Below are 14,304 nucleotides of genomic sequence, written 5' to 3' on the forward strand. Positions count from 1 at the left end.
CCTCCCACTTATAATGTGAGCTTCTTGCAGGCAGGGACCATGTTTTTTGCCTATGGCTGCAGGCCCCAGAGCTTAGCATAATGCCTGGCATATAGTGAATGTTTAATAAATACTGTTGACTGGGTGTTGACTATCTGCTCTGACTCAGAATTTGTGTGTTACTTCCAGTACACCACATCTGGCTCTCATTTCCCTACCTATACCCATCACTCTGCGTAGGATGAAAAAAGAAGAGACTATAAAGTGGAGAAAAAGTGAGATAATGGAGCAATAGAACTTGGGGAGCAGGGGGAGAAATGGAGTTAATGTCAGAGGGCCCAAGTTTAAAAACAGGCTCTGCTATTAACTAGCTTTGTGACCTTGGACAAGTCAAGCATCTTCTGTGGGTCACAATTTCCACATCTGTCAGATGAAGGGGTTGGGCATAATCATTTCTAAGGTGCCTCCAAATCTGTGAGATGTGGTGGGGGCGGGGGATGAAATCGATGCTGCCTCCTTCATGGAACTGGTCTGATAAAAGTGCTTTATAAACCTCAAAGCGCTCTGAAAGTAACAGCTCCTGTTATTACCCAAGAGGACCACCTCCAGAAGCCACAAGGCTGTTTTACCCTGAATTCAGGGGGGCCTTCAGAGTGAGGAAGGGGTGGGGGGAGATGGACAGCCAAAAAGAAAAGAAGCAGCAAAAAAAAGCTATGTACAGAGGGACAGGAGGCTGGAAGGCAAGATTAGTCCCAGCTGTCTCTGTGTCCCACACACCGGCAGCAGGAAGGCTGAGGGGGCTGTGGGCAGGACATCTGTTCACACAGCTGAGGAAAGTCAGGCCACTACTTCACACCCTCTCCCCTAACCCCCAGACCCATCCCAACCCAGGCAGACCAAAGGGCATGTCTTTACTGAGCAGCTCATGGGTGCCCTTAGGTGAGGGGAAACAGAGGAGAAGCCACAGTGAGCCTTGGGTGACCCGCTGGTAAGAGAAGTGTTCAAGATAAATGAGATTTAAAGCTGGAAGGGCCCTGACAAATCACATCCAAATCCCTGGTTTGATCAAGGGAGAAACTGAGGTGGTCCAGAGACAGACCTGCTCAACAACAACGTACAGTTAAGTATGAGATCTGGGATTCGAATCTCACATCTAGAATTATCTATTGGTGTCATCTTCCCCCTTAGATTGTCACAGATTTGCTGCTGGAATGGAAGACCCCTTATTTTACAAAGGATAACATTTGGGCCCAGGGAGGGGAAGCAATTTACCCATACTTACCCCTCTAGCAGCAAGAGAAAGACCAAAAGTGGAAGCAGGATTCGATGAGGAGGAAAACAGGGAAAATAACCCATGCCAACAGCTTTGAAAGTAACTTGTTGCATTTATTATGCACTTAGAAAAACCATACATCCCAGCACTCTGCAATTTTATGCAGAACTTTTTCTGTTCTACGTGTATATAGAAGGGCTCATTACAGTTGTTTGTTAAGTTCAGAATTTTAAAAAAGTAAATATTCTACCTGGAATTGAGAATGCAGGAGAGGAGTGAAAATAACACATATGTACGTGTGTGTACGTTTATGTATAGACGTATACTTACATAGATGCTTATATTTAGGGCAGTTAGGTGGCACAACGGATAGAGTTTGGAGTCAGAAAGACTCATCTTCATGAAAATTTAGCCTCAGACTCTTACTAGCTGTGTGACCCTGGACAAGTCACTTAACCCTATTTGCCTCAGTTTCCTCATCTATAAAATGAGCTGGAGAAGGAAATGGCAAACCACGGCAGGATCTCTGCCAAGAAAACCCCAAATGGGGTCACAAAGAGTCACACACGACTGTACACAGTCTGCGAAATTTTTATGTGCATTATTAATTTCATTTATCTTCATAATAACCTTGTGAGGATAGGTAGGGCACGAATTACCAACCCCCACTTTCCAGACCAAGAAATCAATTGTGCCACTTAAGCTTAAGAGTAGGGAGATGCTCGGATTCTCTTAGCTGGAAAAATAAACCCCAGAGGGGGTCCCATCTAGTCCAAGCCCTAGCTGGACAGGAATGCTCTCTCTATACCATCTTTAATCAGAAGCCTTCTGCTTGCATACCTCCCTAAAGAGCATGGGTTATATGAAAATGAATCTTTGTTCTCAGTGATGTCAGTGTTCCCTCTAATGATGCAGATGACAAACCATCTATGGCTGCCCACCCTACATGACTCTTTTCCTTGTGCAGCATGGGCACCCAACCCAGACAGATTACTGCTCAACCTTAAATCTGCCCCATTCTGCAACTTCCGACCACTCCTTTAATTTCTGCCCTCGGGTATTGAGCAGAACGAAATCAATCTCATCTTCAGGTATCGGGTACCACCCATCCCCCTTCCCTTCCCCCATAAGTCTTCTCTTCTCCAGGCTAAATATCCAGAGTTCCTTAAACCAGCATGGTCTCTAGTTCCCTCACCATCTTGGCCAACCTCTTCTGAATATTCCCCAGCTTGTCAAAATCCTTCCTAAAATACGATGCCCAGAAGTGAACTCCGCAGTCCAGATTTGGTTTGGCCAAAGCAGACTACTATAGGATCACCATCACCCTTCACTCTTAATTCATTCAGCTTGAAGTCTGTTAAAAATTCTCCAAATCATTTTCAGGCAAACTGCTCCCTAGCCATGCCTCTCCTTCTTGTGCTTGAGGAAATCAATTTTTTGAACCTAAAAGATGGACTTTACATTCTAACTTCTAGTTCATCTTCTTGGGACCTGCCATACAAAGTGTTACCAATCTCTTCCACCTCCATATTATGGGCAAATAGCATCCATGCTTTCATTCGAAGTCACTGCAAAAATATTGAAGAGCACAGAGCCAAGAACAAATCCCTATATTAGAGGTTTCTCTCCATGGTAAAACTGATCACTGCTAGTTGGGTTTGGTCATTCAGCCAGTTCTGGAAACACCTAACTCTACTGCCATCCAGCTCCAGATCCTCAAACTCGGTCTGGTGCTCTTTCCACTATACCAAGCTCTAATAAGTAGCCACCGTGGATTCCTGAGTAAAGGAATGGCCAAATCTGACTTTTAAAGGACTTTGGAGGCCATTGAGGCCTACTCCCTACCTAATGTAGAAATCAGTCCTGACCGCTTTCATTAATGAGTTGCCTTATTAGGTAGTGAGCTCTTAGTTAGATTCCATTCAAGCACCTCTGGTGACCAGGAGCTTAATACCTAATAAGTCAATACATCCATTTTCTTACAATTTCCTCATTATTAGGGGGCTCTGCCTCCCTGTAACTTATCCACATTGGCTTCTGGGAGGACTGGCATAAATTTTGTTTTAGGAAGGAGCTGGGGATAGAAAGACAAGAATGCAACTGTTCCCATCTGCAAGGAGCTTCTAAAGTATAGAGTAATCTGAGGAAAGAAAGAGCAACAGCAACAAGGGAAGGAAAGGTAGTATCAGGGAATGGCTTCACAGAAGAGGCAGCACCTAAACTGGTGACTTCAATTATAGCATCTTGACTTTAGCTCTGGGCCCCATGACCATGAGCCATAGACAGCTAGGCCTTCAGAGTCATTTCTATCATTCTTTAGGTCATTCCATCCTCCCCCTCTTCCTACTCCAATCTACCCTGCACATACTACCAGATTCATTTTACTTTTGCTCTTATCCAGTCACATCACTCCTCTACTCAAAAAATTTTCAGGGGCTCCCTATTACCTCCTAAACTCCTTAGTCTGGCTTTCAAGAGCTTTCACAATGTCGCACCACCCTATCCTTCCAGACTTCTCATATTTTTTTTTCTCCTCTATACACTCTAAGCTCTAGACAATTATATCTCCAGCCACCGTGCATTTGTTCGGACTGCTCCCTATATCCAAAACTTCCTCTTTTACTCTGCTGAATTTCTACTCAACTCAAATGCTTTTGCCTTCACGAAACCTGCCTGCCATCTCCCACCCAGAATAGTCCTTTCCCCTCTGACCTCACCTGGGACTTCATCTGCACCTCTCTCTAATGTATTTATCAAGTGATATCATATATTTTACTTATCTAGGTAGTCTCTCATCTTCCCATTAGACTAAGTTCTTTAAGGTCAGAGACTGAGGAAACCAAACCTTGCATCCCACCTTGGCCCAGGAAGATATTTGCTGAATTCAACTCACTTCAGTTCCCAAGCCTGTTTTTCTCAAGAGAAATGAACTTCCCTGGCCCCCTCGTCCCAATGTTTAACAAACACTAGTCTCTGAATGGGTACTCGTATCATCCACCACTTGTGGTCTGAGTGGGTCTCTGCTATACCAGGTCTTGGATTCCAGGAAGGGTAAGAACCTCTGCTCCAAGATTCTGAGCTGCAAAGGCATACCAACCTGCATTGGTATTAGGATTTTCGGTACCAATGAAATCCCAAATCTACTCCCCTTCCTTATCTCACCAACAAAGAGTTAGTCAAACAGGCCTTTTCTTTCCCCTGCCATCACCCTCCTCTTCCCTGGCAATATACCACCTCAGAAAATTAGGCTTTGGAGGAATCATAGGATTTAGAGCTGGAAGAGACTTGTGAGATAATCTAGGCCAAACTAGTATCAGAGACTCAGATAGAAACAGGGGCCTCTAAACTATACCTAAGAATCCCTGTGGGGCACATATTCCCCTTGTTGCGGTTGTTCAGTCATTGCAGTCATGCCTGACTCTCCATGACCCCATTTGGAGTTTTCCTGGCAAATTTACTGAAGTGGTTGCCTTTTCTCTCCAGCTCATTTGACAGATGAGGAAACTGAGGTAAACAGGGTTAAGTGACTTAGACAGGGTCTCATAGCTACGAACTATCTGAGATCATATTTGAACTCAGGTCCTCCCGAGTCCAGGGCTGGTGCTCTATCCACTGCGCCACCTTGCCGCCTTGCTTCACCTAGAAAACTACATGTTAATATTATCTATATTCTACTGTATTTTATTCATTTTGTTAAATATTCCCAATTATATTTTAATCAGGTTTGGGGACACACTCATGAGGGTTGTAGGCAGCGTGTTTAATATTTCTCTCATCGAGTTGAATTCTCTTATTTTTACAGATCAGAGATCTAGGGGTCAGAAAAGGGAAAGGGATTCACCAGGGTCACACAACTATTGAGAAAGGGAACTGGGAATCAAGCCCAGGTCCTCTGACCCCAAATCTGCTATAGGACACTACCTCTCAGGACATGTTAATCTTGTTTGTGTCATGTACCCCTTCGGCAGTTTGGAGAAACTTATAGGCCCCTTCTCAAAGTAAGGTATTTAAATACATACACAGGGTTGCAACAAATTATCTTGAAATACAATTATCAATTTTTTTAAAAATTTCACAGACCCCAGGTTAATAACCCCTGTCTTAAGGCATAAAAAAAAAGCCTCTTGCATTTTTGTTGGTGGAAGAAACACTCACAGTAATCAACCAACAAGTATTTATTAAGCACCTACTGTATGCCAGGCACCAGGAATACAAGATAAAAAATGAAAGTCTCTCTTCTCCAAAGAAATTATGGATCTCTGAAGTATCATAAACTAGCTAAGATTTGGTGATCTCTCCCAGCTCTAACTGACTTTGATTATAGGCAATAAACATCTGTAGGATTATACTATAAGCCCCTTAAGGAATTCATGTATCTTCTTTTTACCTCCAGCATAGAGCAATGAGTAGGCGCCTAATGAACATTTGCCTGATCAGATGCTGCCCTTCCCAACTGCTTCTTCACAACTGGCCAAAGATGCCTCCAAAAGGAATAAATAACAGCAACCCTGCTCCCACCACCCGCCCTTGCTCTGGGCTGAAGCTTCTTGGCCACACAGAAACACAAAGGTGGGTTCCACCAAAGTCTCCATTTTCCCTCAGTCCTTCCTATAGGGCTCACCTCCCAGCTGGAAAATCAATGTTACAAGATATAAGATTAGAAGAAGCCTTAGACATTATTTAGTCTAACCCTTCTCATTTTAAGGGTGGAGAAACTGAGGCCCAAGAAAGGGGAAAGTCACTCAGGAGAGCCAGAATTCAAATCCAGGGTCATTTGACTCCAGACCAAGTGTTCTTTCCATTACAGATAGGAACAAACTTTCCCAGGCACCGGTGCCAGCAGATAAAAGTCCTACCTGGTAATCAAACCAAGATGGGCCAGGCAGCCCAGCAGGACCCGGGTTGGAGCCAGAAAAAAAGGAGGGGTTGGAAGAGAGGAGAAGGAGAACGGCAAAAACAAAAAAAAAAATTAGAAAGATCAGCAACTTTTTCCCCCTTTAACCATGAATAGGGCAAGATGGAACAGCAGAGCCCCACCCCCCCACCCCCACCAAGGGTGAACCCGTGGCTGCCTTGCTTAGCAGAATAAGATCGCACACAGGGATTGGGGGGGGGGGAGGGGGTTTGAAGCCTTAGAAGAAGAGGGGGTAAGAAAAAAAAAACTTATTTTATATCTAATGGTATTTCCTTACCACCACCCCTATCTCCCTCACCCTTAACCCGGCCTGGGCTGTAATCAGAGCTGGGCTTGGGATAGAAGACTAGGAGCTAGCATGGCAGAGTGAAAAGTAGGCTCCCTCTGGTGTCAGAGGGCCAGGGTTCAAATCTCACCTCCAATAACCATGAGCTGTGTGATCCCGTGTAGATCATTTGACCTGTTTATGCCTCAGTTTCTCTCTTTGCTAAATGGGAACACTGGACTAGGAGCTCAAAGGATCAAAGATCTGGAGCTCTCTAGGAAAGATCCCAGAAGCCATTTTCTAATCTCTTTGTGCCTCAGTTTCTGTCTTTGTAACATGAGAGCACTGGACTAGGAGCTCAAGGGATCAAAGACCTGGAGCTCTCTAAGAAAGACCCCAGAAGCCATTTTCTAACCCCCTCATTTTTTGAAGAAGGAAATGGAAGCCCAGGGAAGTCGTCACTTACCCAAGGTCATAGAGGCGTTGGAAGTAAGTCGGCCTCTGAGGTCATTTGCAGCCCTACATCTTATGGTCCTACGTACACATACAACAATTACTGAGTAGATAGGAAATTCAGCTAGGCATCACAGTGGATAGTGCGCCAGCCTTGGCATCAGGGAGATGGGAGTTCAAATCCAACTTCAGACACCAGCAGTGTGACACTGGGAAAGTCACTTAAGCTCTCTCAGCCTCAGTTTTCACAACTGTAAAATGTAGATAACAGCAGCACTGACCTCACAGGATCGTGGCAAGTATCGAGCAAGCAGCCTATGTAAAGCTATTTCGGTGGCACCGGAGTCAGAAGGGGTTCATAGGATCATAGACTTGAGAGCTAGGAGGGACCTCAAGGATCATCTAGCTCAACACCCCCCACCCCATTTTATGGAGGAAAAAATTGAGGCCTATGAAGTAGAAAGGACAGCTAATAACTGGCAAACACAGGTCTCCTGGTTCCAAGTCCAACTGCAGCTTTTCTGCTTTAGCACAAATACATGCTGTTTTCACGCTGAATGGGAGCGATGAGGGATTCCAGTAAGTGTCAAACTATTCCTTTAAAAAAAAGTGGGGGGGTTGGAAGATAGAAATATTTTTTAAGTTATCTCTAAACGAATAATGGATAAACAACAGGCTGGAGAAATTCCTATGTCTTGGAGACCCTGACAGATGTCGGTGTGTTAAAACAGAAAGAGGATAGGAAGAGACAGCAGGAGATCCAAGTTCAAATCTAGCTCTGAAACTTACTCAGTTACCAAGACCAAATCACCCCTCCTCTGCCTCAGTTTACCTTGGTATAAAGATGAAATAATTTTCCGTTTTTAAAAACTTAAGAGCATTGTAGAAATGAGTTATGATTATCTCTCTGCTGTCACCGTACTGGCTATATTCAGTCCTCTGTTCATGCTATTGTTTTTTTAGTCCTGTCCGATTCTTTATGCCCCCATTTTGGGTTTTCTTGGCAAAGATTCTGAAGTGTTTTGCCATTTTCTTCTCCAGCTTATTTTACAAATGAGGAAACTGAAGCAAACAGGGTAAAATGACTTAGCCAGCGTCACACAACTAGTAAGAGTCTGAGGCCAGAGTCGAACTCTAGAAGATAAGACTTCCTGACTCCAGGTCCAGCATGCTATTTCTATCACTAAAGAAATGCCCAGCTCCTTCCCTATATTTCCATCTTTCAAGGCCTACTCCAAATGCCACCTTCACACAAAGCCTCCCCCCCAACTACTCCAAGCCATATGGCCCTCTCTCTTATTATGGAAGGGAACCATGAAAAGTTTTGATTAGGTGTCTTTTGAGGCCCCTCATTTGATCTCATATAGCATTTATATTGCCTACCCATCCCCAATCCTTTCACTGGCTCATCCTGGATCCCCCATGAAACTGGGAGCTAATAGGACAGGTATACATCCCCACCTCCAAGAACTTAACAGGGCTAGACACAAGAAGAGATGTGAATATCTGGGTTTCTGGAATATTAGAGAAATAAAGGACCTCAGAAATCAACTAGCCTAAACTCCTCATTTTACAGGCAGACAAAGTGAGATTTGAAATGTGGAAGTGCCTTTCCTAAAATCACACTGGGAGTATGTGGCTGAGACTCAAAGCCAGAGCTGCACTACCAAGCCAGGCTCCTTCTACCAAACCACGCTTCGGTGGAGACTTTGTTCATAAACTGATTGCTCCTCCAAAGAAGCCAGACCTCCAGATCAGCTCCCCTAAGTCAAGAAGCATTGAAAGGATCTGGCCCTGTTAAAAGAGAAGATGGTAAATAACTAGTCTTCTGAAAGCATCTGAAATGTCATCCTGGAGAGGAGACTGTCAAATGCACTGGATCTGGAGACAGAAGCCCTGGGGTTGGATCACAGATCTGGAGCTGGGAAGGGATCTCAGAGGTCAGGTAGTCCAAATTTCAGTTTCCCCATCTATCATAAGTGGCACTTGGACTCTAAGATTCCCCACCCCAGTTATGACATCCTAAGTTCCCTTTCTCATCCCAGATGCTAGCAGTTCTTCCCAAAAATTCTTATTTAATTAGGTCTAGCCACATAGACATACAATCAAATTGAATTGAGTAATGGGTAAGGGGGAGGGGTGGGATAAGGAATGGATTTTGCACCAAAGAAAAAAGGGGAGGGGGAAGGAATAGAAAAAGGAGGGGGAAAGAAAAACACAAAAGAGAAGGGGGGAAAAAAGTTTCCCATGAAAATATTTTATTTTCTTTGAGAACAGGATACACCTGCAGGCCTCCTCAGCGGGGCCTCCCAAGGCCCAGCCCCAGGATTAGCAGGGAAGCAGAGCCCTCTGGCGGCAGCCTCAGCACTAGCTAGCTCCCTCTCTAGATCCAAGCTGGAAGGGAAATTAAAACAATCTATTCTAGCCGAACTCCCTCATTTTACTCAGGAAAATGAGGCCTACAGACGCGAAAATGACTTGTCCAAGGTCACACCGCTAGCACTAGGTAGTACTGGAATTCTAATCCACGTCTCCTGACTCCAAAATCCTTCCACTCCTATCTCTGCACTTGGCCTGACACCTCCCCCCTCCCCCAGCCTCACCTGGAGAGCACCTAAAAGTGGAGAGCTAACAGGTGATAAGAAGGTCTGATTCCTCTCCCCAAGGAGGAACTTTCCCATACTTGCGGTGATGCCTCCAAATCGGAGGCGGGAGCCTTTGCAGCAGCCAATATGCGGAGCTACTGGGGTCCTGCAGCTGAGTACTAACCAAGCGCAAGGCAGTTACTTGGGGAGTCGGGGAAGCCAGGGAGGGTGGAGGGAGGAAGAAGGAGCGAGAAAAGGAAAGAAGACAGACACACAGACACTCAGAAACCACACGTTGGCCGCAAACTGCTGTTGAAGGGGAAATCGGGCCGCGGGAACAGACGCTGACCTTTTTTTCTCTTTTTCTTTCTTTCTTTCTTTTTTTTTTTTTTTTTTGGTGGAAATCCTTAAACGAATTCATCTGGGATCCGGGATGCGGAAAGAGCGGTAAACACCCCACAGGAAGCTCAGGGCTGGCAGAACTGCCCTGCCCAGCCCTGAAGCGTAAGGCAGCCTGGTGTAGGGTAACAAGTCTTGGACTGGGAATCAGGAGACCTGGGTTTGAGTTCCCTACTCAGCTATTCACTTCCCCTTCCAACGCCAATACTGAGTCGGGAACTAAAACCAGACATTTAGCTTCAGTGACCTTGGGCAAGTCACTTAATCTAGATGGGCCTCAATTTCCTCATTTGGAAAAAAAAAAAAGGCTGGAGGGGCTTGGGAGAAAGGAGCCCCTCAGGGAGCTGGGAAGGTCGCTTCAACTCTGCCGCATTCTAAAATTCTCCGGCGTCCGGGAAAGCACTCCGGAGACAAAGTTCCAGTTTTGGCTCTACCATTCACTTGCTGCATAACCTTGGGCGAGTCCTTTCCCCTTTCTAAATCTTAGTTTCCCCATCAGGGTCGTTAAGGTCCTTCCCAGCTGACAGTCTGGGAATTTCGGGGACGAAGATTGGCTAGGGCAGTGCGTGGCAGGTCCTGGAGCCCCAAGCCAGCGCAAAGGGAGAAGAACAGAGAGCCATCCCCAGGGCGTGGTTGGGAGGGGGGGGTGTCCGGCGGCGGACTCCAGTTATTACCATAATTATCTCTAGTTTCTCCTACCCTTTGCTCGCCACAACCCTACAGGGTAGATATGTGCAAAGATTAAATTGTCCCCAACTTTACAGACGGGGAAACTGAGGCTGGGAGAGGGGGGCGGCGACTTGCCGTGGGACACAGCTAAGTGAGAGTGGAGGGATTAAGCCCAAAAATTTCAAATAGTATTTTTTTTAATCTAGGTGGGAAACGAAATCTATTGGATATGGAATGGCAGAACTATTTGGTTATGAAGTGTGTAATATCAATGATAAATCTGACAGACACCCTCCCTGGGAGCTAAGGGGGGGGGAGGCAAGAAAAAACAAATTCTTCGAGCTTGGAGTTATTTTTTTTTTCCTTTGGGGCACAGTACAAAGAACATCTGGATTTTGTACGTCTTTTTTTTTTTTTATTAACTTGGGGGTGGGGGGGAGGGGAGTCTGCGGCTGCTTGGAAAAAGTCAAACAGAAGAGAGTTCCCGTCCATCCCACGAGCTTTCTCCGCAGAGTGTCTATAGCAAACGCAGAACAAAACCACACCTACTAGAAAGGAGAGAGAGCGAGAAGCGAGCTCGGGTCCGACAGGGGCCAGATCGCTCCGGGAAAACGGGGAGCGCGCTGAATTGGCCTCTCCCCGTCCCGCTGCCCCCTGCCTTCCAGAACCGCTGCGCCCCAAGAGGCCGGGTCGGACTCAGGGTCCCAAGGGGCGCTGGGGCCAAGGACCCCAGGGAGGCCAGGGAGAACTACTAGGACCTTAGGCTGGCATCCCAGAGCCTTGCAAAAGGCTGAGGAGAGTGGTGAACTTCCCCCTTCCTCATTTGCCCGTTACTGTCCGCGAGAAAAAAAAAAAAAACACAGCACACTCACACACAGAAATTCATCCTCTGACAAGGAGGAGACACAGACACAAGGACACACAAACACACGCACTGTGACAAAACCGCTCAACAAACAAACCGCTCCAGGCAACACAACCTGCCGCGGATGATTAACTATTAATATAGCCCTGGGAGAGAGAGTTTGCATCCAGTTATAAAAGACAGAAAGACAGACACACATATACACACACGATAGTTTCCAAGGCACCAGAAAGAAAGCGTAAACTAAATACTAACAAAACTTATGGTTTCCAGATCTGCACAGTATATCCATTTCACTCCTTCCCTCGCACTTCCCAAGTTCTCAGCATTAGCATAGTTAATCTCCACCCGTCTTTCCCACGTTTTGGGGTGTTTGCATGGGGGGGAGGGCGGGAGGAGGCTGTCCCACCTGGGCTGCGCTGGCTGTCCCACATCGGCAGGGAAGCCCATCACTCTCTCCTCGCCCAGGGCGAGTGGGGCGGACGCGGATTTGCCTGCAAGGCAGTTGCAGGACCAGCTCCCAGACAGAGGACGCTCAGCTCTCCTATGCTACCTCCCCAATCCACGGCCGGTGCGCCCCTGTTTCACCAGGACGTGGGGAGGAGTCGGAGCAGGAAAGACCACCAGCCCTGTGGTCTCCGGGGACAAGAGTAGAAGACAGGCTAGCCAGCCTGCCCGGGCACAATTCCGTGCCTCGAACCAGAGAGCACGGGAGAGGAGAGTTGGGGGTGGAAGGGGGCGCAAAAAGAAGCCGGTGACAAGTCCCAGCGGCGAAGGGGAGGAGCGGGAGACGGCGGCGGAGAAGGTGAAGGCGAGAGGAAGACAGAAGGAGAGAGAAGGGGTCTGGGGCCGGCCCGGACTCCCTCGGGCGATCGCTCCCTAGCTCGCTCGCTCGCAGGCGGGCAGGCGGGAGCGCTGGGGGCGGGGAGCTGGGGGCTGGTTTGGAGAAGGGGCCGGAGCCCCGAACTGCACCTACCCGAAGTAGGCGGCCGAGGGGCGGAGGGAGCCGAACAGCACCATCAGCGCGAAGGAGGAGGAAGAGAGCCAGCCCACCAGGACTTGTCCAGCCAGCATCTTGCGGCTGCGGCTCGGGGGCTGACCATCTCGCTCCCCCCGCAGGTCTCGGTAAGAGCTCGCCCGGCTCGGGGCCGCCTTCTTATAGCGCCCGCGAGCGCCGGGGGAGCGAGGGAGCGAGCCAGCCGGGAGGGGCTGAGGACGGGGGAGAGGCGGGGCCCCGACTCGCCCGGCCCAGGGGCTGCGCCCAGCCAGGGGACTCCAGACCAGCTGGGAGGAGGCGCGGCCTGGAGTGCAAGGCTCCGCCTGCTTTTCTCGACCCCCCCTCCCCTCCCTCCCACGATCGCCTTTCCGTCCCGCCTTCCACCCCCACCCCCCACCCCCCACCCCCATTGAAGAGACCCGAGGGGGTTGTTGCTCCAAGAGGAGGCTCCTCCTGCTCTCCTCCAGCCATTGAGTGGATGGAAGGGGAGAGAAGAGAAAGAATCTAAGACTGGAGGATCTGGGGAAAGCGGAGAGGCGGGGTCCCAGCTTGGCCAAGCCCAGGGGCTGTTCCCCAACCTAGGACACCCGACCAGCTGGGAGAGGGCGTAGCCTGAGACTGAGCTGGCCCGCCAGCCCCTCCTCATTGAACCGGTGGGAGGGAGAGATGGAATGTGGCCCTGAGGGGGGTGGGGCTGGGGAATCAGGCCCCGCCCTTCACGGGCCCAAGGCACCCGGGGTTGGGTCGGATGGGGGTGGGGGGCGGCTTCGGAACTCCGCCTACCACTAGGGAGGGACTCGGGAGAGCCCTGAGAGGAGCGGCTGAGGGTGTGAAATCAGAACCCCTGACGGGCGTCACTAACACAAGGGCACGGCCTGGGGAGAGCCCAGCTGGGCAACCCGAGGAGGAAGAAGAGCCCGGGGCTCCCCCCTTCCCCCAGGGCCTGGGCCCGATGGAAAAGGGGAGGGGTAAAGAGAGTACCCCCAGGCAGAGCCAAGAGAGTGGTGCTGGAGGAGGCTGCTGGGTTGCTGGGAGCAGAGTGTCTACGGTGACCCTGGGCCCCTGGACCGCTGACTTGGACAGAAAAGAGCAGCATGCTGCGAGGTTGAAAGAGTCAGGGTGCCTGGATCCGAGCGACGCTGGGACATGTTCTAGCTGTGGAACCTTGGGGTAGACATTGCCCACCGCCCCTACCCCTGAACCTCTTTTGCAAAATGAAGGAATTGGAAAATCGCCGATCAATAATCGTTGATCTCCCGGGGTCCTTCCAGCTCCGACATTCTCTAATTCGGTGACTGCTTTCCAAATTCCAGTTGTCTCTTGCAACGGATGTAAAGTCTAACAGGTGATTGTGCTTTCCCCCCAGTCGAATAATTTTATCATAATGTATTATAAGGTTGGAAGTGACCTACTTGAACCCCCTCAAGATACAGATTGAGAAACTGACAACTTAAGAGGAAAATTGACTTGCACATAGTCAGTGAACAGAAATCTGACTCCAGGTCCCCCACACTCTCCACCACACCAGGGTACAATCATTTACCTCATTCGGATTTCATACTATAACCACAAGGCAGGAAGTACAAAATCTTAGCATGCCCACTTTACAGATAAGGCTAATACTCACAGAAAGGTCAGATGACTTGCCCAAAGTCACACAGTAAGCTAGAGCAGAACCTCCTAGTCCTGGGATCATTGTTGATGAATAGAATGTGGCTATAAGAGGGAAAAGGAAGGAGAAATTAAGTGAGGCAGAGTGGGATGGTAAAAGGAACCCTGGACCTAGTGATCTTCACTCTGTCCCTTGGACAAGTCACTTCCTTTCTCCCATTCTGTTTCATTCATCTTACAAAATGGAGATCAAAATACTTGTATACCTACTTTGTAGAGTCATGAGAAAAACT

General features: G+C 48.3%; 1 protein-coding gene across 1 annotated transcript in view; it reads right to left on the reverse strand.

The window, feature by feature from the left end:
* WNT9A (Wnt family member 9A) overlaps positions 1-12,481 on the reverse strand; it is an 83,404-nt gene extending 70,923 nt beyond the window's left edge. Inside the window, exon 1 of the mRNA XM_036737621.1 lies at positions 12,380-12,481. Within this exon, the coding sequence (XP_036593516.1) occupies positions 12,380-12,477 (98 nt within the window). The 5' untranslated portion in view covers positions 12,478-12,481. The remainder of the gene's footprint in view (positions 1-12,379) is intronic.
* Between the last annotated feature and the right edge of the window lie 1,823 nt (positions 12,482-14,304).

This window comes from Trichosurus vulpecula, chromosome 9 (assembly GCF_011100635.1).
Source record: "Trichosurus vulpecula isolate mTriVul1 chromosome 9, mTriVul1.pri, whole genome shotgun sequence".
Taxonomy (NCBI): domain Eukaryota; kingdom Metazoa; phylum Chordata; class Mammalia; order Diprotodontia; family Phalangeridae; genus Trichosurus; species Trichosurus vulpecula.